Below are 27,755 nucleotides of genomic sequence, written 5' to 3' on the forward strand. Positions count from 1 at the left end.
TCTCAATGTGAAAAAAAACTGTTTGCATGTTCCTCACAAAGAGGGCAACAGATGCTACTGAGCCAGATGTCTATGTGTCAGGGGAGAAGCTCCATGTGGTATCTGATTTTAAGTACCTTTGCATCATACTTGATTCCAAACTCTCTTTTAAAAAGCATGTGAAAAAGGTAATTCAAATAACTAAATTCAACCTCGCTAATTTCCGATTTATACGAAATTGTTTGACTACAGAGTTAGCAAAACTGTACTTCAAATCTATGATACTCCCCCACTTAACATACTGCTTGACTAGTTGGGCCCAAGCTTGCTGTACAACATTAAGACCTATTCAGTCTGTCTACAAACAGGCTCTCAAAGTGCTTGATATGAAGCCCAATAGCCATCATCACTGTTACATCCTCAGAAAGCATGAGCTCAAGAGTTGGGAAAATCTTGTGCATGTCTTGTATTCAAGATCCTAAATGGCCTGGCTCCCCCTCCACTCAGTATTTTTGTTAAACAGAAAACCCAAACATATGGCAGCAGATCCACAAGGTCTGCCATGAGAGGTGACTGTATGTATAGTCCCCTTAAGGAAAAGCATGTTTAGTAAATCCATTTTCTCTGTGAGAGCTTCCCATGTCTGGAATACACTGCCATCAGACACACATAACTGCACCACATATCACACTTTCACAAAATGCTTGAAGACATGGCTAAAGGTCAATCAGATTTGTGAACATGGTCCCTAGCTGTGTGTTGCCGCTTTCCATGTCTGTTGTCTGTAACTTGTGAGGTATGGAAACACTTTGTTGCTTTTATGAATTTTGTCTTGCTGCTTTTTGTTCTATGTTGCTCTGTCTGTATGCTACATATTTCTTGTCCTATGTTGCTCTGTCTGTATGCTATGTCTTGCTTGTCCTATGTTGCTATTGTCTATATTGTAATTGTTTTTAATAACCTGCCCAGGGGCTGCGGTTGAAAATTAGCCGGCTGGCTAAAACCGACACTTTAACTGAAACGTTGATTAATGTGCACTGTCCCTGTAAAAATAAAATAAACTCAAACTCAATGTAAATACATGCAGATAAATTAAAGTCAGATCAATGAAATACAGGTCTTGGGACTGGTAGGGTTAAGGTGCATGTAGGATAATCCCATTTATATTACTCTTTATGATTTTGATAGTCTATGTTTATATGTCAGTGTTTTGTTAATATCCATGGTTACGACTCACCCTCTGCACCTGTAAATACAGTGCTTTCAGAAAGTATTCACACCCCTTGACATTATGCTGTGTTACAGCCTGTTGTGTTTGGGCTTCTGAATGGCACAGCAGACTAAGGCACTGCATCTCAGTGCTAGAGGCGTCACTACAGACCCTGGTTTGATTCCAGGCTGTATCACAACCGGCCGTGATTGGGATTCCCATAGGGCGGCGCACAATTGGCCCAGCGTCATCCGGGTTAGGGTTTGGCCGGGGTAGGCTGTCATTGTAAATAATAATTTGTTCTTAACTTACTTGACTAGTTAAATAAAGGTTTAATAAAAAAATATATATATTTTTAAACAGCATGTAAGATGGATTCAATTGAGATTTTGTGGGGCACTGGCCAACACACAATACCCTATAACTGGAATTCTGTTTTTAGAATTTTTTACAAATGAATTACAAATGAAAAGCTGAAATGTCTTGAGTCAAAAAGTATTCAACCACTTTGTTATGGCAAACCTAAATAAGTTCAGGAGTAAAAGTGTGCTTAACATGTCACATAATAATAAGTTGCATGGACTCAGTGTGCAATAATAGTGTTTAACATGATTACAAGTAGCTGTATCGCCCCTCAGTCGAGCAGTGAATTTCAAACACAGATTAAATCACAATGACCAGAGAAGTTTTCCAATGTCTTGCAAAGAAGAGCACCTATTGGGAAAGGGAAACGGGGATACCTAGTCTGTTGCTCAACTGAATGCATTTAACCAAACTGCCTTAATTGACATCCATGTCATCGGTGCACGGGGAGCGGTTTTACCTGCCGTGTTCAAGGGTAGATTGGTAGATGGGTAAAAATAAAGCAGACAGTGAATATCCCTTTGAGCATGGTGAAGTTATTAATTACACTTTGGATGGTGTATCAATACTTCCAGTCACTACAAAGATACAAAAGGAAACTGCTAAGGGATTTCACCATGAGGCTAATGGTGACTTTAAAATAGTTACAGAGTTTAATGGATGTGATAGGAGAAAACTTAGGATGGATCAACAACATTGTAGTTACTCCACATACTAACCTAATTGACAGGCGGAATAGAAGGAAGCCTGTACAGAATACAAATATTCCAAAACATGCATCCTGTTTGCAACAAGGCACTGAAGTAATACTGCAAAAAAATGTGGCAAAGCAATGAACGTTTTGTTGAATAAAAAGTTTTGTTTGTGGAAAATAAAATACAGCACATTAGAGAGTACCACTCTCCATATTTTCAAGCATAGTGGTGGCTGCATCATGTTATGGGTATAATTGTAATTAATTAATTATAATTGTTAAGGACTGGGGAGTTTTTCAGTATAAAAAAAAACGCAATGGAGCTAAGCACAGCCAAAATCCTGGTGCAAAACCTGGTTCAGTCTGCCTTCTACCAGACACTGGGAGATTAATGCACCTTTCAGCGGGACAATAACCTAAAACACAAGGCCAAATCTACACTGGAGTTGCTTACCAAGCAGACAGTGAATGTTCCTGAGTGGCCAAGTTACAGTTTTGACTTAAATCTGCTTGAATATACTGTATATAGCAAGGCCTGAAAATGGTTGTCTAGCAATGATCGACAAACAATTCAACCTAGCTTAAAGAATTTTGAAAAGAAAAATGGCAAATATTGTAACAAATCCAGGTGTGGAAAGCTCTTAGAGACTTAACCCGGAAAGACTCACAGCTGTAATCGCTGCCAAAGGTTATTCTGACATGAATTGATTCAGGGGGTTGAATACTTATTTAATCAAAATATATTTGTGTTTTGTTTTTCATTCATTTTTTACAAATGTTTGAATTTTTATAGGGTATTCTGTGTAGATCGTTGACAAAAAAATGACAAATAAATCATTTTTGAATCCCACTTTGTAACATAACAAAATGTTGAAAAGTCAAGAGGTGTGAATACTTTCTGAATGCACTATAAATACCACAATATTGCACCTGATTCCGTCTGATGCCTGATGATTCGCACCCCATGACAAGACTTTTCCACTATCTTACAAAGATGCATCTCAATAACTTCCATAGACAGAGACAGACAAAATATATATCTTATTCCCTAGTGCACTACTTTTGACCAGAACATAGAATTCGATTAGACAAGATTGGGTGTAATTAGTGCTGTATACAAAGATTTTCTGTGTCTGTTTTGTATTGAAATCATTTCACAAGGAAGCAGACAGTCATTTAGCGCTTTATCACCCGACTGTAAAAGAGGCTAATCACATGTAACAAGGACTCGTGTCTTCAAAGAGAAGCTTCTATGTCATTAAGGATAAAAAAAAGGGACAGGAAATGCTTTCTACCCCTCAACAGATGCTGGGAATAGAACTCACAAAAGGAAGACGGTTTGAAGTGTGTCCCAAGCTTCTAAAGTCCCCATCCAGTAATCTCTGGCAACACACCACTCTGGCAACACCCCACTCTTCCTTTTTACGAGCGACCACACACAGCCACACAAACATAATATAATAATAATATACAGTATGTAACTTAGCAGACACTTTTTTTCAAAGCGACTTACAGTCATGCGTGCATACATTTTACTTACAGGTCTACAATATTTAGTTTGTGCCAAAACATATGGCCTGCCTATCCTTTGTTGATATTATGAAGGTATAAAAGGAACACACTTTAAAAACAACATTATCTTTCAGTCTATCCCAAAGAGAAGCACAGCAGGGAGCGGTAATGTTATAGTACTCCCCTGTTTCCCAAGAGCAATATTTGCATACCTCTGGAAGCTTCTCTCCTTAACCCCTGACCCTTTGACAGATTTACACACAGGAAAGGAGTGAGGGTCCCTGGCCTCGCGTACTACACTACAGACCCCAAAGTGGAGGAGCCTGCAGTCCTGTGACATTTCTCTGTTTTATGTCCTCTAGATTCTCGCCAGTCACCCCATTACACAACAACCCTCTATCCTCTCCTCCGCCTCTCCTTCTCTTTCTCTGTGCTGGAAGGGTAGATAAACACACTCAGTCAGGTTTGGGGACCGAATACAGTCCGTCTTCCTTAAAAGGAGAAAATATGCTCTTTTAGAGGAATAAGGGAGAGAGAGGCTGAGCGAGTGAAAGTAGAGATAGAGATGTAGGCTCTTAATTGGAGCCAGTTTGCTACAGCAGGAAAATAATCCTGCAGCAACAGGGAATGTGAATTATTGTCTGGATTATAATTAATGGACGTATTTGTAGGGGTTGATACATTTTTGGAAAAAATCATGTCTGATATGTCAAAGTGTTATCACAGATTTAGAAGCTATTTTAAATCTCAAATACACTGCAAGTTATACATTTTCTGCATTGCAGGAAAGTTCTCCTGCAACGGAGTGAGTCAAATTAAGGGCCTACTGTACATGAGAGAGACCAATAGACACATTCCAGAGGACTAATCCAGTTAGAAAGATAAAAGGGGGAAAACTTGGAAAGAAAGAACAGGGCCAGTAATATACCTCAGCATTTTAATGGCCAACTCTTTTCAAAAACGATTTTCTAAACCCTCTGACGAAGGCGAAGGCATCCCTAGGAGGATGCGTCACTTGAGTGGGTTGAGTCACTGACGTGGTCTTCCTGTCTGGGTTGCCGTGGCGGAGACCTTTGTGGGCTATACTCAGCCATGTCTCAGGATGATACGTTGAAGGTATCCCTCTAGTGGTGTGGGGGCTGTGCTTTGGCAAAGTGGGTGGGGTTATATCCTGCCTGTTTGGCCCTGTCCGGGGGTATCATCGGATGGGGCCACAGTGTCTCCTGACCCCTCCTGTCTCAGCCTCCAGTATTTATGCTGCAGTAGTTGATGTGTCAGGGGGCTAGGGTCAGTGTGTTATATCTGGAGTATTTCTCCTGTCTTATCCGGTGTCATGTGTGAATTCAAGTATGCTCTCTCTAATTCTTTCTCTCGGAGGAGGACCTGAGCCCTAGCACCATGCCTCAGGACTACATGGCCTGATGACTCCTTGCTGTCGCCAGTCCACCTGGCCGTGCTGCTGCTCCAGTTTCAACTGTTCTGCCTGAGGCTATGGAACCCTGACCTGTTCACCGGACGTGCTACCTGTCCCAGACCTGCTGTTTTCAACTCTCAAGAGACAGCAGGAGTGGTAGAGATACTCTGAATGATCGGCTATTAAAAAGTCAACTGACATTTACTGCTGAGGTGCTGACCTGTTGCACCCTCGACAACCTCTGTGATTATTATTATTTGACCCTGCTGGTCATCTATGAACATTTTAACATCTTGGCCATGTTCTGTTATAATCTCCACCCGGCACAGCCAGAAGAGGCCACCCCTCATAGCCTGGTTCCTCTCTAGGTTTCTTCCTAGGTTTTGACCTTTCTAGGGAGTTGTTCCTAGCCACCATACTTCTACACCTACATTGTTTGCTATTTGGGATTTTAGGCTGGGTATCTGTACAGCACTTTGATATATCAGCTGATGTAAGAAGGGCTCTATAAATACATTTGATTTTATATAAATAAATTCATTTCATTTGATAGGCCAATACAAAAACTTAGTCAACAGTACTACTGGCAAGAACAGTGTGCTGGTTTGTCTGTTTCTTTTCAGATATCTAAACCCAAACTGACAAACAAGTTGGTCAAACAGAGAAGAGGCATCGATCTCCACGCCATTGAGTAAACATCACAGTCCTCTGTTCTAATCGATAGAGGAGCAGCTCTATTGAAACTCATTCCTCTGTACCCAAAATAGTTGTCAATGACCTCAGCATTCACAACCATATATTACATGTCTGCGTTGTCCTCCATAAAGGGAGCCACTCGCCAGGTCATTCTCAAACATGCCTCTCTTCATTGCGCTCTTGCTAGCAGGGAAAAGAGGTAAAACATCTCACTCGTGTTCTTATAGAACCAGGGTAACGTTAGTAACTCAAAATTATTTTTCTAATACTCATTTTGTGTCACTTATGGGATATGGCCAACTCCTGTAACACAGACATTCTCTCTGAAGCCAGGGTAGTTCCAACAGCATCATCCCTCAGAGGCTCAAACATGTAGGACAGTATGCGCCAATGAAGGTGCAGTGACCTCCAGTCGGTAAAACCTCATAAAAATACGAGGGGTGGCCCAACATTCCACCTCGCAAATCTCTTGTAAAAAAGAACAGTGCCCATACCTATGGTGGAATGAGCCCTCAGGCCCTCCGGGGACTGTAAACACTTGCTATTATAAGCCAATATAATAGCCTCCACTATCCAATGGGATAGCCGTTGACGAGAGAGGGGCCCACCCTTGCAAGGGGATGGCCAAGACACAAAGAGTTGGTCACTCTTGTGACATGCTCTCGTTCTATCCAAGTAGATATGCAAAGCACGTACAGGACATAAATGGTGGAGGAGCCATTCTTCCGTAGAAGTAAATGGCGGCCATAAGCTCTAAAGCTAGACAATTGTAATTACAGCTGACCTTAGGCATAAAGGCAGGGCAAACCATAGGCACAATGGTGGACTGACAGTGTGTGCAGCTCACTCACACCCCTTGCAGATGTAAGGGCAATCAGCAAAGCCGTCTTGAAGGGGAGATATTTGAACTCTACGCTTTCCAGTGGCTCAAAAGTTTGCTGAGGAATTACACTAAATGACCAAAAGTATGTGGACACATGCTCGTCAAACATCTTATTCCAAAATCATGGGCATTAATATGGAGTTAGTGCCCCTTTGCTGCAATAACAGCCTCCACTCTTCTGGGAAAGCTTTCCGCTAGATGTTGGACAATGCTGTGGGGGCTTGCTTCGATTCAGCCACAAGAGCATTAGTGAGCTCGGGCACTGTTGTTGGGCGATTAGGCTTGGCTTGCAGTCGGCGTTCCAATTCCTCCCAAAGGTGTTTGATGGGGTTGAGGTCAAGGCTCTGTGCAGGCCATTGAAGTTCTTCCACACAGATTTTAACAAACCATTTCTGTATGGACCTCGCTTTGTGTATGGGTGCATTGTCGTGCTGAAACAGGAAAGGGCCTTCCACAAACTGTTGCCATAAAGTTGGAAGCACAGAATTGACTAGAATGTCATTGTATGCTGTAGCGTTAAGATTTCCCTTCACTTGAACAAAGGGGCATAGCTGTTTCGACTGCTCCAGAGTACAATGGCGGTGAGCTTTACACCACTCCAGCTGACACTTGGCTTTGCACGTTAAACTTATGTGCGGTTGCTCGGCCATGGAAACCCATTCAAGTTCCAGACGAACAGTTATTGTGCTGACGTTGCTCCCAGAGGCAGTTTGGAACTCGGTAGTGAGTGTTGCAATGGAGGACAGACAATTTTTATGTGCTTCAGCACTTGGCGGTCCCATTCTGCGAGCTTGTGTAGCCTACCACTTCGTGGCTGTGCTGTTGTTTCTCCTACACATTTCCACTTCACAATAACAGCATTTACAGTTGACCATGGCAGCTCTAGCAGGGCATACGTTTGGAAAACTGACATGTTGGAAAGGTGGCATCCTATGACGGTGCCATGTTGAAAGTCATTGAGCTCTTCAGTAAGGCCATTCTACTGCTAATGTTTGTCTATGGAGATTGCATGGCTGTGTGCTCGATTTTATACACCTGTCAGCAACGAGTGTGGGTGAAATAGCAAAATCCCCTCATTTAAAGGGGTGCCCACATACTTTTGTATATAAAGTGTACCTTTGTGCTTGTGGTGGTGATTAGGGCTGTTGCGGTGACCGTATTCCCGCCACACCCACAGTCACGAGTCATGAAGGCAGTCAAATTCCACATGACCGTTTAGTCATGGTAATTAGGCTTCTCCCAGCTCTGATGCTGCTGCTAGTCATTAGTAGCTTACCAAACTTGCTAACTGCCTGGTACTCAGCACTCTATTGTCCCTCTAATCACTCTGACAGCAATGCAAATGGTTTTTCGAAAATCTAATCAAACACTTCATGAGAGCCCATGAGCTCATGTTGCGAAACATTTCGGTAGGCTATGAAATTGCGGGTGAAAACAGAGTGAAGGCCGCTAATAAAAAGAGGAGGATCCCATATGCTTTCTATAAGCTAGGCCTACTATATTATTTCTGAACTTTCCAAATATTAAGCACATTGCTTATATTTACAACGGGATTATAGCCTACCTGGCTGGCATGAAAATAAACCACGGGGAAAAGCGTCTTCCATTCGCTATTTAAGTGCATAAATGACATGTATTTTTTCCCGCTGCCCCTGTTTCGATACAGGTGCATGATAATGGTAATTTCTAAATCAAAACAAATGTCACACATATATTATTTAGTAAATGTATATATATAAGCCTATCACAATATTAGCATATCACTTGTGAATTACAGTTGAAGTTGGAAGTTTACATACACTTGGGCTGGAGTCATTAAAACTCGTTTTTCAACCACTCCACAAATTTCTTGTTAACAAACTATTGTTTTGGCAAGTCGGTAAGGACATCTACTTTGTGCATGACACAAGTCATTTTTCCAACAATTGATAACAAACAGATTATTTCACTTATAAGTCACTGCATCACAATTCCAGTGGGTCAGAAGTTTACATACACTAAGTTGACTGTGCCTTTAAACAACTTGGAAAATTCCAGAAAATTATGTCATGGCTTTAGAAGCTTCTGAAAGGCTAAAAGACATCATTTGAGTCAATTGGAGGTGGACCTGTCGATATATTTCGAGGCCTACCTTCAAACTCAGTGCCTCTTTGCTTGACAACATGGGAAAATCAAAAGAAATCAGCCAAGATCTCAGAAAAATAATTGTAGACCTCCACAAGTCTGGTTCATCCTTGGGAGCAATTTCCAAACACCTGAAGGTACCACGTTCATATATACAAACAATAGTACACAAGGATAAACACCATGGGACCACGCAGCCGCCATACCGCTCAGGAAGGGGACGCGTTCTGTCTCCTAGAGATGAACGTACTTTGGTGCGAAAAGTGCAAATCAATCCCAGAACAACAGCAAAGGATCTTCTGAAGATGCTGGAGGAAACAGGTACAAAGGTATCTTTATCCACAGTAAAACGAGTCCTGTATAAACATAACCTGAAAGGCCACTCAGCAAGGAAGAAACCACTGCTCCAAAACCACCATAAAAAAGCAAGACAGTGGTTTGCAACTGCACATTGGGACATTCTTTTTGGAGAAATGTCCTCTGGTCATAATGACCATTGTTATGTTTGGAGGAAAAAGAATACCTTCCCAACCGTGAAGCACGGGGGTGGCAGCATCATGTTGTGGGGGTGCTTTGCTGCAGGAAGGTCTGGCGCACTTCACGCGAGAAGTGCCCACATCCCTCTAGTGGTGTGGGGGCTGTGCTTTGGCAAAGTGGGTGGGGTTATAGCCTTCTTGTTTGGCCCTGTCCGGGGGTGTCCTCGGATGGGGCCACAGTGTCTCCTGACCCCTCCTGTCTCAGCCTCCAGTATTTATGTTGCAGTAGTTTATGTGTCGGGGGGCTAGGATCAGTTTCTTATATCTGGAGTACTTCTCCTGTCCTATTCGGTGTCCTGTGTGAATTTAAGTGTGCTCTCTTTAATACTCTCTTTCTCTCTTTCTTTCTCTCTCTCAGAGGACCTCAGCCCTAGGACCATGCCTCAGGACTACCTGACATGATGACTCCTTGCTGTCCCCAGTCCACCTGGCCGTGCTGCTGCTCCAGTATCAACTGTTCTGCCTTATTATTATTGGACCATGCTGGTCATTTATGAACATTTGAACATCTTGGCCATGTTCTGTTATAATCTCCACCCAGCACAGCCAGAAGAGGACTGGCCACCCCACATAGCCTGGTTCCTCTCTAGGTTTCTTCCAAGGTTTTGGCCTTTCTAGGGAGTTTTTCCTAGCCACCGTGCTTCTACACCTGCATTGCTTGCTGTTTGGGGTTTTAGGCTGGGTTTCTGTACAGCACTTTGTGATATCAGCTGATGTATGAAGGGCTATATAAATACATTTGATTTGAATTTGATTTTGATTTGACTTCACAAAATAGATGGTATCAAAGGAAGGAAAATTATGTGGATATATTGAGGCAAGTCTCAAGACATCAAGACATCAAGTTAAAAGCTTGGTCACAAATGGGTCTTCCAAGTGAACAATGTTACCAAACATACTTCCAAAGTTGTGGCAAAATGGCTTAAGGACAACAAAGTCAAGGTATTGGAGTGGCCATCACAAAGCCCTGACCTCAACCCTTTAGAAAATGTGTGGGCAGAACTGAAAAAGCGTGTGCGAGCAAGGAGGCCTACAAATCTGACTCAATTACACCAGCTCTGTCAGGAGGAATGAGCCAAAATTCACTCAACTTATTATGGGAAGCTTGTGGAAGGCTACCTGAAACATTTGACCCAAGTTAAACCATTTAAAGGCAATGCTACCAAATAGTAATTGAGTGTATGTAAACTTCTGACCAACTGGGAATGTGATGAAAGAAATAAAAGCTGAAATAAATAATTCTCTCTACTTTTATTCTGACATTTCACATTCTTGATGTGATCCTAACTGACCTAAGACAGGGACTTTTTATGATTATTAAATGGCAGGAATTGTGGGTGACTGAGTTTAAATGTATTTGGCTAAGGTGTATGTAAACTTCCAACTTCAACTGTTTTTTATTTTGTGATCTTGTGGAGTAGAAGTAAACATTTTCAAAAATACTAATGAACAGTAAAGTACAGATACCCATAAAAACTACTTAATTAAGAAGTACTTCAAAGTAGTTTTACTTAAGTACTTTACATCACTGGGAATCTGTCTCTAAACCCATGAGACCACACACAAGTTCGTTGGCAAAAGAGAGAAAGTGAGAGAGAGAAACAGAGAGAGAGGGGGGATGAGTGTTGATTGCATATGTGCATATCAGTGGAGGCTACTCAGAGGATCGAGAGGAGGAACATACTCCTCAGTGAATTTCAGAAGGAAAACAAATGTGTGAAACAAAAAACATGATATTTAAATATAAATATATTCACGTCACCAAATAATTGATTAAAACACACTGTTTTACAATTAAGTTCTACAGTAGCCTCAACAGCACTCTCTGGGGTAGCACCATGGTGTAGCCGGAAGACAGCTCGTTTCCGTCCTCCTCTGGTTACATTGACTTCAATGCAAAACCTAGGAAGCTCATGGTTCTCACCCCTTCCATAGATTTACACACTAATGACAACTTCCAGAAGACATCCTCCAACCTGTCAGAGCTCTTGTAGCATGAACTGACATGTTGTCCACCCAATCAAAGGGTCAGAGAATGAATCTAGTACTGAATGCATAAGCTACTGCTAGCTAACACTGCACTGCATAACATGTGGTGAGCAATTGACTCAAAGAGAGAAAGACAATAGTATAACAGTTTTGAACAAGTTAATTTCTTCCCAAAAAAAGAAGGGAGAGACAGAGAGAGATTTTTTTTCCACTTTCACTTTCTTAGCTAGTGAATGCAGCTAGCTAGTTTAGCCTACTCAAACACAGAGAGATGCTATGTTAGCTAGCTGGCTATGGCTATCCAACACTGGAACTCTTCCAAGTCAAGGTAAGATTTTGATATATTGATTTATTGCCACCGGGGCCCTGTAAAACTACTTGCTGTACACTGTAATGCATGATTGTAGCGAGTTTACTAACGCGTTAGTTCTAGTTAGTTCTAGATATGTTGAGTATGACGTTAGATTCTATGGTGACACTGATGTAGGCTGTGTGTAGCGGTTTCGCGGTAATGGTATGAAGGTTTAGCTTGTAAAGTTTTTTTTGCTTGGTCACAGACAGCTGTTGTGTTGTACACTGAAGTCCACAAGTGAAGAGAAAAGGTGAGAGGAGGAAAGCATGTTGATTCGAGAAAGAATTAAACAATGAGCAAAGTGATCATGCGGTTTGTATGTGGCTGCTATGAAAGTGAACTGTGTCTGCAGGTGATCAGGGGTGTATTCATTCAGCCAATTCGGTTGAAAAACGTTTCTTAAACGGAAGCAAATGGAACGAAACAAGGATCAACATGACTGAATTTGTCCAATAGAAAATATTGTTTGCAAATGTTTGGACTAATGATTACACCCAAGATCAGCTAGATGCACACAAGAGTGTGCTAGGCGGTATTAAATGTGTCACTGTCTGTGACCTTGACTATTCCACATTTTCTCTCGATCTGTGCACCTACGTTGTAAACTTTAATTCCTAGGCTAGTTTGTAGCAATCTCGTGATGGGTATAGGGAAATATGTTGTATCATGTAGCAGCCTAAACCTATCGAATGTATATTGAGCTGGGTGAATGGAATATGAATGACAGTCATCCAATATACTGCAATAGAAATAAGGCCATGCTCCTAAACAAATGATCATCCTACCTAATCTTAAACGGCACCGACCCCCACTGGTGCATATTGCATGTGTGAAGAGAGCAAGAGGTGTGTGTGTGTGTGTCCTTTGAACTGTTTAGGTTAGAAACAAACAGTTTTTGCTCTACTAATGGTGCAAGCATGACACTAACGAAGCTGCACTCGACAAATAACATCACAGCGAAGCATTACCATTAGAACAATTATTATTAAAAAATACATTTGTGCTCCAAAAGTTTTACTCCAAGTTGGTCAAACTTTAGAGCCTGTGTGTGTGTGTGTGTGTGTGTGTGTGTGTGTGTGTGTGTGTGTGTGTGTGTGTGTGTGTGTGTGTGTGTGTGTGTGTGTGTGTGTGTGTGTGTGTGTGTGTGTCATCAGAATGTAAACAATTCGTAGAGAGATATCATGGCACTCTTTTATCACAGTTTGGATTAAACAAACACAGGTACATTACACAGAGTCGGGCTTGTACTCATACCCTTTAACACCTCAACAACACTGGTCTCTAGCGTCACTGAGGTGACACATTCACCTCACACTGTCAGTAATAACCCATACTGTTTTTACATAGATGCATATCAATGATGCATACCAAGTGTGATATCACATTCAGAAGAAGCTGAAAAAAAACGCAAAACACATTATATTAGCATACTGACTGATCCTAGATGAAATATCGATAATATGAGTCTGAGATGTTGCACACCTGATGCTCCAAATGCACCATTGAGGAATTACGCACACTAAGAATAATGCACAATGGATAAATACAGCCACGGGCTGTATCACATAACGTCAAAACATGTCATGCAAAAACACAGTAATGCAAAAACAGGCACCCCTGTTGTAACTGTACACCTACTGTGGACTTTTGGGGTAGAAAGGCAGCCTGACATGGCTAAGATCCTGGATGTCGATGGCGGTGGGTTCCGCAGAAATCGCCTGTCTCTTAGTCCGCTGGTGCTCGTGCAGCTCAGTTTGTTTGACGACCTGTTGGGTTGCCGGTTTGACAACGGACCGGTATTTATCCAGCTCGTTCTGTAGTTTTTGTATTAGCTCGTCTTTCTGGTCAAGCTCCAGTTCTAGCTCGTCAATGAGCGCGTCCCGTTGCCGCAGCTCCTCAATCTTCTCCTGCAGCGCGTATTGGAGGTCGCGCAAGGTACCCATGTTCATCCCGAAGCCAAGGGGACTTAACAAACCTTTAACCAAAGCTATCCAGTCGATACTGTAGCCTATTCCTTTTCCGCTCTTACCGACAACTTTATCCTGCATCTACAGCTTTAAACATAATATCCTCCCTCCAGTCCTACTTGATTTCCGAACGTCTTGATATCCGGTGACAACCGGTGCTTGAATATCTAAATAAGCAAATACAGTGGATGAGACGACTATCAAAGTGAACCCCCGGGAGCACCGCAGTCTCTGGAAATGTAAAGTTGTCTTTCTCTCTCTGGCTGAAAGTGTCAGTGGTGAAGCAGGCCGGTCCTCCTGGAGTGCGTCAGGCTACGACCCAGAGAGGGCGCGAGGGAGAAGGGCGACTACAGGAATCCGAGGTAAAATGCCGTCAATCCTGTGAGAAGAAAACACAGGTCAACTGGACTAGGCACCCCAGGCACTGCTGACAATAGAAATTACAAAAGTTGAGTTTAGCTAAGGTTGCGTTGGCTTTAAAACACACGGAGATATTTTGAAATTGGTGTAATGAGCCACTGCATACGGCCATGTAGCATACGTGTCTGTGTCTGTGTGTGTGTTTGTGTTGATAAGATCGAAGCTATGTGCCACAGCATTTTCTAATGGCATAATTCAGATCATAATGCTGCAACTAAATGAATGGTTATCAGACCATCAAAACAGACCATCAATCATGTTTGCACTTTATTATAGTCCGATTTGGATATCTTCTGAACAAAGCAAACCAAACTGCATATCAGGATCAATGCTATTACATAAACCAACATGGAATTACACTCCAGGTAAAATAACAGAAAGCTTATTCACTATTTGCACATAAATTGGTTTTGCATCTCAAGCCCAGAGCCCTTTATTGTAACAGAAGGCTCTGCTGAGCTAACACTTACACTTGTCTTTTCTTACTAGCACTGACTTTGCTGATAGCTACTTATTGACGTAAAAATGTGCTTACTATGACTGATATGCGGGTCAGAAAACAACCAGATGAATCCGGTGTACAGGGTAAATGGAAAGAGAGCTTGTGAAGCGATTTCTGCTTTTGTTCGTTCACAAATCCATATTCAATCTCTACTTTTATGCACTGACATGTATGTGCAACTGATAGATGCACACACACACTACATGTTCATGATTTTATGTACAGTACCAATGAAAAGTTTGGAAACACCTACTCATTCAGGGGCTTTTCTTTATTTTGACTATTTTCTACATTGTAGACTTATAGTGAAAACATCAACACTATGAAATAACACATAAGGAATCATGAAGTAACCAAAATAGTGTTTAACAAATCAAAATATATTTTATATTTGAGATTCTTCAAAGTAGCTACCCTTTGCCTTGATGACAGCTTTGCACACTCTTGGCATTCTCTCAACCAGTTTCATGAGGTAGTCACCTGGAGTGCATTTCAATTAACAGGTGTGCCTTGTTAAAAGTTGATTTGTGGAATTTATTTGAGCCAATCAGTTGTGTTGTTACATTTAGGGTTGGTATACAGACGATAGCCCTATTTGGTCCAGATTATGGCAAGAACACCTCAAATAAGCAAAGAGAAACGACAGTCCATCATTACTTTAAGACATGAAGGTCAGTCAATTCGGAAAATTTAAAGAACTTTGAAAGTTTCTTCAAGTGCAGTCGCAAAAACCATCAAGCGCTATGATGAAACTGGCTCTCAGGAGGACCGCCACAGGAAAGGAAGACCCAGAGTACCTCTGCTACAAGTTTTATGGCACACTACACCTATTGTTGTATTGCTGTCACCTACTGTACGGGGTCTTCTTCTTTGCTATCACTGCAATCCACAAACAAATGCTATAGGTGCATGCCGCCACCTACTTTTTTGGCTGTATATCAGCCCACATAATTAACAAAATAAAGCTAAACAAAACAAAACTCAATGTATTCATTTATTCAGATTAAACTGGTCAGACAATATGGGTGCTACGCCACAGGATAGTTTTGCTAGCACAGAAGGGAATATGTTCCGGGATTCATCCAATGGCATTGAGGAGTATACAACCTCAGTCACCGGCTTCATCAATAAGTGCATGGACGACGTCATCCCCACAGTGACCGTATGTGCATTTCCCAAACAGAAGCCATGGATTACAGGCAACATCTGCACCAAGCTAAAGGCTAAAGCTGCCGCTTTCAAGGAGTGGGACACTAATCCCGACGCTTATAAGAAACCCTGCTATGCCCTCAGACAAACCATCAAACAGGCAAAGTGTCTATTAAGCACTAAGATTGAATCCTACTACACTGGCTCTGATGCTCGACGGATGTGGCAGGGCTTGAAAAATATTACGGACAACAAAGGGAAACCCAGCTGCGAGCTGCCCAGTGACAGGAGCCTACCAGATGAGCTACAGTGCCTTGCAAAAGTATTCATCCCCCTTGGCGTTTTTACAGGTAACGAGTGGAGGACAGAGGAGCCTCTTAAAGAAGAAGTTACAGGTCTGTGAGAGCCAGAAATCTTGCTTGTTTGTAGGTGACCAAATGCTTATTTTCCACCATAATTTGCAAATAAATTCATAAAAAATCCTACAATGTGATTTTCTGGATTTTTTTCTTCTCATTTTGTCTGTTATAGTTGAAGTGTGCCTATGATGAAAATTACAGGCCTCTCCCATCTTTTTAAGTGGGAGAACTTGCACAATTGGTGGCTGACTAAATACTTTTTTGCCCCACTGTATGTATTACAATTATACACTTCAACGGTGTTTACCACTCCTGTTCCTGGGACATCAATGATTATGTAACCGGTGTGAAATGGCTAGCTAGATAGCAGGGTGTGCGCTAATAGCATTTCAATCGGTGACATCACTCGCTCTGAGACCTTGAAGTAGTTGTTCCCCTTGCTCTGCAAGGGCCGCGGCTTTTGTGGAATGATGGGTAACGATTCTTCGTGGGTGTCAGTTGTTGATGTGTGCAGAGGGTCCCTGGTTCAAGCCCAGGTAGGGACGGAAGCTATACTGTTACAATTACACATTGTAACTATGCAATAGACTAGAAACATGACTGATTTGTAATTCATATAAGCATCAAAAAAATTGATGCATATATAACTCCCTTCCTCTGCATTAATCTGAGAACACAGGACAGTTTTCAATAAGATACTTAATTTCAACCAGTGGAGAATGTGAAATGCTTTATTGAAAGATGTTCATTATCCAGGTGTTATTAATACATGCATTATAATTATGATAATTGTAATATTATATTATAAATACAAGTTCAATCTGTACTTCAATGCACATGTGGTGTGCATTATAAAACAAGGAAGAAAGATGAGTTGGGGAGAGAGGTGTAGAAGACAGAAAGGGAAAGAGGTAAGAACAGAGGCAGACAGCATATGATTAATGAATTACAGTGCAACCCTAATATTCTCTCAGTTCATCACAATTGTGGTGTCTCCTAACCAGCATTGGGCCACCAGTTGCCCCGAAGGTTATCTTAAGAGTGGGTGAGTTGACGATGATGGGACAGGCTTCCTCTCTCACATCAAAACATACCTGCACACGAGAGACAGATGGATAGAGAGAGAGAGAGAGCATGGAAGAGGGAAAGGAACGAGATGGGAACAACAAGAATTTGTTGCAAGTTGGGGAGGGGGGCTAATAGCTGAGCAAAAGAAAAGAATAGTCTAATAGCCGAGATAGGAGTGAAAACCACCCCTCCTATCACAGACCATATTTGCCCTAACGACCAAAGGGTAGCTTGCTACTCAATGTAATAAAGTAATGACTTTTCAAATAAGTTACCTTACACATTATGTTGGCTGACAATTTGTTTGCTACGCTGTCCTTACGAACCACATGCTGATACATACTGCTGTAATGATATGCTATGTTAGCTAGCTACCTAATGTTAGTAGTTATACATCAAACTTGCCAGTATATTAACTATAGGCTATCTAACTACCCAACGTTTATTGACTTGATTATTCCCGTAATTCTTAGCTGAGCTAAATGGTATAGTGGTTGTGCATTCTCAATGGTTCGGGTGCTTTCGTAAATTCGCTCTGGCTATAGGCTGGACAATAGAACAAGTCAAAATTCACCCAAGGCTGAAAAACGGCTTAAGAACATTGGCTAAGCTGGAACACTAGCGCAAGCCCATAGCAAATGAATGGAATCGAACGTTCGCAGAGCCTGTTTTGACTGGAGTGATGCTTAGAATTCCATTTAGTGTAAATGGCGAGAAATGATGAGAAAGGAGGGAAAAAATAAAAACTTCTGACTATTTCTGGTCTAGCGATCGATGACAAACGAGTTTGATGCTCAGACTTATATAATTACAAAGAGGAGATTCTCCTGATTAAAATAGTGCCGACTTGAAATATATATATATATATATATATATATATATATATATATATATATATATATATATATATATATATATATATATACAGAGTGAGATATTTGGCGAAATAGAACGGCATGCCTCCCCATAGGAAAACAATGGGGGTAGCTCAGCGTCCCAAAGGCAAAGTATTTTGGGGTTAGCATTTGATGACAACCGAACATAATTAGAAAGAGGAGATTCTCATGGTTAAAATGGTTTGAAAAAAGTCTAATTTTACACATTGCGAGATTTTTGGCGAAATAGATAGACATGCCTATATTTCCCCCGTAGGAAACCATGGGAAGACCACAGAGTTCCAATAAAAAAAATTGGTTGTTCACATTTTAACTATAAAACAACGTGAGCACGTCTCATTGCCAACAATAGCGAAGCAGGCATTGTGACGTTTAACAATAAGCTGGGAATAGAACTTTAGGAAGGCGAGTTGGTGCCACTGTGCTAAATAGAACTAATAGGACCTGGCATGATGAAAAATGCACTAAAATAAGGCCTGTTTTTTTGCGATTCCTTCCTGGGAAATATGGTCATTATGAAACTAGGCTCCACGGCGGATGCAATGAACTTGTTTTTATCAGAAAAGAATGTTGTTAAAAATGTAATGTGTCCAGCCTACTATCTCGACTGATTTCAGTGCACTCTTGTGTGTACCAGAGCCCAGAATAATGAATTTAGCGCTCAACACCCGTTGTATATGGCCGGTGTCAGTAAACTTCGGGAAAAAAAGTGTAATTAAACTGTTTCCAGCAGCACATTTACAGTCACCAACGCTCTGGTTAACACAAAAACTGCCTTACCAGCTCAGCTAGGGGGAGTAAAATGGTCAGAGTGATTTCATTTGTGTCTGGAAGTAGCTAGCAAGCTAGCCAACGTTAGCTTGTGTGCTTGCCTGTCGGTGTAAGGCCAGCACACTCAAATAACACTTCTCCTCGGCCCGAACGTCCAGTGTGCGCTCCGAGGGCGAAATGGTCTGAATTTACAAACTGCCAATCCTCTGAATTTATGAGCATCACATTGTACAGTGGCAGATTTTCTGTACCATCCTAACAGAAACCCAGATGTTTTTTCATTTTTCATGGAATATTAAAACCATAATATTAATCAAATTAATTAAGCAAGTGTAACGACTCTCCTCTTCTTCTGACGAGGAGTAAGAGATGTCGGACCAATGTGCAGCGTGGTAAGTGCCCATTTTAATATATAAAACTGAACACCACAGAAATACAAAATAACAACGTGAATGAACAAATGAAAATCGAAACAGTCCCGTGTGGTACAGACACAGTGTCACACCCTGAGTTTGCTTTGTATGTTTCTATGTTTTGGTTGGTCAGGGTGTGATCTGAGTGGGCATTCTATGTTGGATGTCTTGTTTGTCTATTTCTATGTCTGGCCTGATATGGTTCTCAATCAGAGGCAGGTGTTAGTCATTGTCTCTGATTGGGAACCATATTTAGGTAGCCTGTTTGGTGTTGGGTTTTGTGGGTGATTGTTCCTGTCTCTGTGTTTGCACCAGATAAGGCTGTTTAGGTTTTCTCACATTTATTGTTTTTTTGTTAGTTTATTCATGTATAGTTTTCTTCATTAAAAATCATGAATAACAATCACGCTGCATTTTGGTCCGATCCTTGCTACACCTCTTCGTCAGAGGAGGAGATAGAAGAAAACCGTTACACACAGGAAACAATCACCCACAACTCAAAAGTGAAACCAGGCTACCTAAGTATGGTTCTCAATCAGGGGCAACGATTGACAGCTGCCTCTGATTGAGAACCATACCAGAGTAAACACAGAAATCCCAAAACATAGAAAAAGGAACATAGACAATCCACCCAACTCACGCCCTGACCATACTAAAACAAAGACATAACGAAATAACTAAGTTCAGAACGTGACAGCAAGTAATGTTACTAGTCAAAAGTTTGGACACACCTAGTCATTCCAAGATTTTTCTTTATTTTTACTATTTTCTACATTGTAGAATAATAATGAAGACATCACAACTATGAAACAACACCGGTCTCCCACATGCCCTGCATTCTGTAGTACAGACATGGCCTGCTCTCCCTTATGTAAGGAATTAGGCACTTTCCCATGTTTACTACAGTGTGTATTGTAGACTGCACAGTAGCCAAATAAACACATTTCTTTAATAAAATAATGATAAAAAATACTCTTTCAAAATGCAGATGTTGATTTAGTAATTCCCACGAACCTGGCAGTGTGGTGCCAGGACAACAACCTCTCCCTCAATGTGAGCAAGACAAAGGAGACGGTCGTGGACCATAGGAAAAGAAAGACCGAACAAGCCCCCATTACCATTGACAGGGCTGAAGTGGAGCGGGTCAAGTTTCAAGTTCCTTGGTGTCCACATCCCCAACTAACTATCATGGTCCAAATACACCAAGACAATTGTGAAGAGGGCACGACAACATGTTATTTCATAGTGTTGATGTCTTCACTATTATTCTACAATGTAGAAAATAGTAAAAATAAAGAAAAACCCTTGAATGAGTAGGTGTGTCCAAACTTTTGACTGGTACTGTATGTAAATTGTAAAGTATTTTGTCTGTATATCCCTGACCCTTGGCACTTCATACTCCTTTACCCTAACCGGGCACTCAGAGGAATTGGGAATGTGGTTGCCATCACAATTACAACATCGTACACCCTCAGATTCCTCAACAACATTCCTTCGGCACACACTTGATACATGTCCATACCTTTTGTAATTCTGGCAAAACAACCGCTTCGACACAAAAGCTCTCACCGCATATCTAACATATCCCATTTTCACAGGAGAAACTCTTCATCAAACATCAATAATACCGACAGGCTTTCTTCTTTTCCCCCATCCACTACACGGTTCAGCCGGCATGCTCCAACTACTCCTGGTATGCTCCTCATAAATCACAAGGCCTCCACATCCAACGCAACACCAGATATGAGACCTTTTAGCAGTGCTCTGCTAAAAAAATCTAAACTCTCCAGTCGATAGTTTGTCGATCCTTAACGCCTTTTCCATCTGCACACAAGAAATCAAAACAAAACCATTTCTGGTCACTCTGACCATCTCCACCTTTCCCAATGCATCCCTTACCATCCTTGATACTTCAAATGCATATCCCCAAAAAAGCATCATTGTTAGTGAACCTTACTCCAACCAAAAACCTATACTCATTAACAACGTTTGCCTTTTTTATAAATTTTTCTTTATCACTGTCCTCCACTCTTCAGCCAAACTGCAAGGATCCACTCTCTCCACCAATCTCACTCCCACTGGGCCAGAATCATCCTTTACATCCTCGGAACAAGTCCCAAACTCGGCAGTCCTCACCGCGGATACTTCAGGCTCCTGTAAGGTTCCATCCCTCTGCTACTAGAGCACGTATCCCTAATTTACACTTGTTGCCAACCTTCCTTACCCCCGCTTCCCTCTACACTCAACTCATTCTTGACTGTCATCACTACACCTTCCACCACAATTGATTCACCATCACTCTTTTCATATTCAATGTCCTTCTCTAGCTCTTCCAGAAGTTCTGTGCAAACCTCCATTCCATATTCACTCAGGACATATTTCACTTTTCTTCTGTTTCCCTTGTCTGCCATCTTCTCCTTCACCAAGTCTTCCTGAAGGTTTGTACAATCCCCCACTTTATATTTGTTCATAATATGTTCCAGTTTATTCCCTTTTCCCCTTGTCCTCCATCTTCAAAGATAACCAGTTTACCCTTCCCACCCTCCTTCTCCGGTTGTTGTCAGCTCGAATGTTGTCATTAAAACATTGTTTGATTGGTTGACAAGATGAACTCTGCTCATTGGTCAACCATGCGCGGCGACTGCTCAAGACTTCAGCTAATATTTTGCCACCTCGAGCACCGAGCCAGCAACACTGCTCACGGGAGTGAGCACCACGTACCGTGCCTCCTTGAGTTTTTCTGCCCTAATCCAATTGAAGTCTGAAACCTTTGCAGCTTATCGCGGCCCGTCTATAATCACCTTTTATGTTACATCAAAATGCAGTGATGTGTGATATTGTAAGATCAAAGGACAGTAGTCACTAGAAATGCCAGTGGCATTATCATCACTAACGACAAGCAAGTAGCCTACATGAGCTTTTTATTCTTAATTTAGAGGTAGGGTCAGGGCTAAGTTCAAGGTTGGGGTTAGTGGTTAGAATCACATGTGGTAAGAAAGTACTGTAGCTCTGTCCATAGACAGTATGATGACTTGAAAAAAGGATCAAAACTGCCCTCGTGTGGTTGTATGTGATAACAGTGACTGAGCAGTTAGGGAGAATATCTGAAGACTAAAATAATGTCTGGTGCACACACACTTTTTGATCAATGAAACTCAGAAACCAGTTATCTAGAGAAATCCCATTATTGGACCTTAATTATGCTTAACTATAATATATATCATAATAGTAATAATATATGCCATTTACCAGATTATTTTATCCATAATGACTTACAGTCATGTGCGCATGCATTTTCCATACAAGTGGTCCCAGGAATCTAACCTGCTATCCTAGTGTTGCAAGCGCCATGCTAAACTAAGCTACAGAGGACAGCAAACTGTGACCACAAACATTATCTGAAGGATCCTTCTATGTGTTTTCAAAAGGTCTGGATAGGAGAGTTTGTGTTGCCCAACCACTCAACAGCTGTTTTTACAATGCTATTACAGCTCAATTATCACACTGTAAGTCTGGCCATGATACGGTGACAGTGATATATAATATTGGCTGTAATAGTGTGGCAATGAGAGCTGGCTTGAAGATCAAGAGCCTGAACCTTTTAGTGGGTGCTTTAGGGACAACAAAGTTTAAACAACTCTGACATAATATATGATTTGGTAAAACGAGAATGCTAATCACTTCTGCAAGGGGAACAGTTTAAGGGGCAAGTTTATACTCTTTTCCCTTTTAGCTTGAGATGTAATTCGTGAGATAAGGTATTAGTATTAAACATTACTTTCCTGGAGACCTCATTACACAAACCTACAGACCTATGAGGCATTCTAGGTCCAGGATTCTTTTCCTGACCAAGTGATTTGACCAGGAAAACATGCCCTGCATCCCGATACTTCCCTTTCCTGGATTTAAAAAGGACTGGTATAAACAGTGTAGTGGATGTAAACTCAGTCTAGCCCATGCTTAAACCAATACTTTTACATTTGTGGGGAGTAGGGCACTAATCACATAAACTCCTGGCCCTGGGCATTGCTTAAATCTACTGACAATGAACCATTAGGGACACTTCCACTCCCAAATAAAGGTCAATAGGTCAACTTTCAACAACCAGACAACTACATCCCCTTCTTATCCTCCATCCCTCCCAGCCTCCCTGTGCCCTTTAAACCACCTCTGTGTTGGAGACAGGTTTATATTTCACCTCGCTATACTTCCAGCTCAGCCCTTTCCTATAGTGATCAATAGGAACAGGATCCATTGCTTCATGGTTCTGTAATCCGATGATCAGGAGGCTGTCCATTGGTGCCTGGTTCTGACACGAATTGAGGTCACTATGTCTCAATGTCTCTGACCCCTAGCAGAGCCACGAGCAGGTGCACAACCAGATCCATTAAATAATGACACGCATCCCATTCTTTAACCAGGAATCAAGACATGCCATCCTTTTCATCAGCTGCCTGTGGCCTTGGACCACCACTGTACTAGTAGACCTAAAGAGATCATTTTCCCTAGAAAGAGAACAGATACCAGAGGACATGAAAGGAATTATTTTGCACTTTAATGGCATTACTCTTTATTGATAATGACATTGTCTTCTGACAGATGGCGTCATGCTAAACTGACACATGTTGCCAGGAGCCAGCTGTCTTGGAAACCATTTTTTTAATTAAGATTTTGTTCGTCCACGTGACACTAGTTCCTAACTTCATAAAATCCCTGCGCTCTCGCATGACTCACTATGGAACACTAGCAGGGCTGAAAACATAATTTGAAAAATGTCTACATTTCCAACAGATCATTATGGCCTGACATAACAGTAGAACACTGAATTATTAATAACACTCTTATAATCTTCTTCTTGTATAGTTATTTTAGTGCTATCTGGTTACCTGACAATCAGCTCTTATTGGCCTTTTACTGTGTGTGCAGTGGGTACCGTTTCTAATCTAATTCAGACCCTGTGTGTGTGTGTGTGTGTGTGTGTGTGTGTGTGTGTGTGTGTGTGTGTGTGTGTGTGTGTGTGTGTGTGTGTGTGTGTGTGTGTGTGTGTGTGGGAGGGAGGGAGGGAGGGAGGGAGGGAGGGAGGGAGGGAGGGAGGGAGGGAGGGAGGGAGGAGGGAGGGAGGGAGGGAGGGAGGGATGGGTGAGAGCAGGCGTGTGCATGTGTGTGTGTGTGTGTGTGCATGCGTGCACATGTGTAAATGTCTGTCTAGACAGGGTAAGCAGCCATTTGAAAAGGTCACCACCCATACCATACGGTTTTAGTCACAGAGAACAAAGCTGTCAGGGAAGATGAGTTGCTGTGTCAGTCTCACAGGAAAAATATTTAGAGTAAAATGGAAATTACAGTGAAATCCACAGTGAAGACTTTATGAATGGGCTTGTGTTGAGTTAAAGGAAACCTAATTGATGACCGCAAAATGGTAATGCTGGTGTTTTTTGTGCATGACTTTGGTATGTTGAACAGCCATTTTTCTGAAGTGTATGTTTAGTAACTCATTAGGCCGGATACCATTGACTCAATCTGATTAGGCCTAAAGATGAGGCATTCAGTACCTTAAAAAAGAACAGCTCTGAATCCATTCATTTCCTCTGTGTTTTCTTTCATGATGTGACATCTGTAATCAAATTTCATCCAGTTATCAGGCCAAGGGAGTCGGTCCTACAAAGAATGAACCCTAATAATTTAGAACATCCAACACTGAAGCTACAAAGGTGCAACGGAAGGTGATAAGGAGAGGATACGGTAAAAAAAAATAAAAAAATCTAATGGAGTATTAAATATCCTCAGACGTATACTTCGATCGCTTAGCATCCAGCTACTAAAAGCCAATAATGCTTCTTGCTTCCTCCACTTTACCTCCGCTGGGAATGCAATGATGGATCGGATCCATAAACTCCTCTTGGAAGCCTGTCTTGGAGTAACGTCATCGGCACCAAAAATGAACGCGCTCACACTGCCCCATTCATGGAAGCGCGTCTCCATCTCCACAGTAGAACTAGTGCTCAGCCCTGTTGTCATTGTGAATGATTGACATTCAATGGCCTGACATCACACCTATCTGTTTAAAGTAGTCTAAATGCAACTCAAACCATTAGGCTACATTTTTGTTCTATATGTTTTCTATAAACAGACATATTTTGCTGTATAAAACCCCTAAATAATTCGACACCAATAACACCAGGTTCAAACTCTTACCAGTCGGACTTGTCATATTTCCGAAAGGCTTGCCTCGACAGGTCTTGGTAGTTTTGAGACTCCGCCGAGATGCCTTGCGCCCGAGTCCTGGTCGTCGGTCCAATAAGTTGGGCGCTGGGCAAAACGGACTGACATTTGTGCAGTTTCCTCTTCAGTTCTTGGATCTCATCCTCCCTGTCCGCCAGACGCATCTCCAAGTCTCGTATTCTCTCCTCCTTCGACATTACAATCTTGGAAAAATCCTCCTCCAGGTCACTCATTTTGAAATCTGCGGAAACTTCTCGGTTGTTTATTCTCGAAAAACACAACTCCTACATTTAAACAGTTTCTTGTGGTCAGAATTCCGTTGTTTCCACTGCATAAACGGGCTCCACCGTGCGTATTCGGAAGGATCCCTTTGCAATCCACGTGTTCGTTTCGGTTGGTGCTGAAGGGAGGGGATTTAAATCGGTGTTTAAACAGCCGAGCGGGCGGTTGATAGATCCGCAGCGCTGGTCCGCTGGGCTGCTGGTCCACAGACATATATCCTGACCCTCTAGGGACCTATTGATGATCCTTCATTGAGAAACCAATACAGCAGTCTTCCTCTTTGGGGAGGCAAGCCATATGCTGGACAGAAACATAGCCTACTAGACTGTCATAGTGTGGAAGATTGTAGCTTTGGGACAACAACATCAGTAGTCTGTGTATTGGTTGGACTCCATGAGTTATGCATCGTTCTGGTGGCTGGCGACAGAAAATAAACCTACCACAATATAGCCGGCTTCTCACAAAAAAAAGGTTTATTGTCAACAAAGGCATTTTCACAATCTCTAGGAAAAATACTTACCAGATGTAAAATGAAATGTGTCCCTTTGCTATCAAATAAACGTCTGAATCCAACTTTTGTCTGAACAGCAGCATATTCCTGTTGAGTTAGACAGTGGGCTGCCAATTAGACCACGCACTTCACTCAATACCTCCTACCATTAAATGTACTGTCTACACAGCAGGAATATGGTGCGGTTCAACAAAAAGTTAGATTCAGACCTTTATTTGATAGGGAGGGTCACAGTTCACTTTATATATAGTAAGTCAAGTTCCTAGAGATGATTCCTTTATTGACAGGGAACGTTTTTTGTTTGGTGTAGCCTGCTATATTGTTGTAGCCACTCACCTAGAAACCATTCATTAGCAACTGAGGAAGTCCAAACAATACACATACTGCTGATGTTGTGTCCCAAAGCTAGGGAGACATAGCCGCAGGATATAGGGGTGCTGAGGTTGCTGCAGCATCTCCTGATAAATCGAAAATAAATCATAAGAATTTGTATTTTTTTATAAATGCAAATAATACCCACCAAATTAGTGAACTAGGCCTTTATTATTACTCCTGTATGAGAGCACCCCCACCCCAAAACATCTTCTTGCAGCCATGTAGGGAGATTGTTTTTGCATTGACAAATGTTCACCATCTTGAAATCATCAACACAAAGCTTCTGGAATGGCAGCAAACACCCTTTGATCCGAGCAGCTAACGTAGCCCAATGAAACTCGATCTGGCTAGGGATCTGATTCACGAGCCTGTTAGACAGAAACACTCACCCCATTGTTGTCTCATTAGACTACATGAAACTTAATTAGGCTATAACAACCCACACAATTACAGGCAACTGACAAAATTAAGGAAACACCAACATAAAGAGTCATAGTAGGGCCTTGTTCAATGCCCCATCCACGAGAAGTTCCATCATTTGGTGATTTGTTGATGGTGGTGGAAAACGCTGTGTCAAGTGCCACTCCAGAACCTCCCATAGGTGTTCAATTGGGTTGAGATCTGGTGACAGAGACGGCCATGGCATAAGGTTTACATAAGTTTCATGCTCATCAAATCACTCAGTGACCACTTGTGCCCTGAGGATGGTTGCATTGTCACCCTATGGGGGCATAGCCATGATAGCAGAGAGGAAGAGGCGAAGCGAGAGGTTTCACTCTCGCCAAAATCTGTTGAAAATAAGCCCAATGCTTGTAACCTGCCTTCTTGCGTTTGGGAGAATGACTCCCATTGTTAGGGCATGTACACCACTGGTCAAAGTTTTAGAACACCTACTCATTCAAGGGTCTTTCCTTATTTTTACCATTTTCTACATTGTAGAATAATAGTGAATACATCAAAACTATGAAATAACACATATGGAATCATGTAGTAACCAAAAAAAAGTGTTAAACAACATATTTTATATTTGAGATTCTTCAAAGTAGCCACCATTTGCCTTGATGACAG

At 41.7% G+C, this 27,755-nt stretch overlaps 1 protein-coding gene across 2 annotated transcripts in view; it reads right to left on the reverse strand.

The window, feature by feature from the left end:
- LOC112254522 (cGMP-dependent protein kinase 1) overlaps window positions 1-26,113 on the reverse strand; it is a 162,546-nt gene extending 136,433 nt beyond the window's left edge. The window contains exon 1 of one of the 2 annotated variants that reach the window (XM_024427198.2): window positions 25,493-26,113. In XM_024427198.2, coding sequence (XP_024282966.1) covers window positions 25,493-25,752 — 260 coding nt within the window. In that variant the 5' untranslated portion in view covers window positions 25,753-26,113. Of the gene's footprint in view, window positions 1-13,390; window positions 14,233-25,492 lie in introns of those variants that run through there. The other variant, XM_024427189.2, reaches the window with a different exon arrangement.
- Window positions 26,114-27,755: the final 1,642 nt, after the last annotated feature.

Source organism: Oncorhynchus tshawytscha, linkage group LG01 (assembly GCF_018296145.1).
Source record: "Oncorhynchus tshawytscha isolate Ot180627B linkage group LG01, Otsh_v2.0, whole genome shotgun sequence".
NCBI lineage: Eukaryota > Metazoa > Chordata > Actinopteri > Salmoniformes > Salmonidae > Oncorhynchus > Oncorhynchus tshawytscha.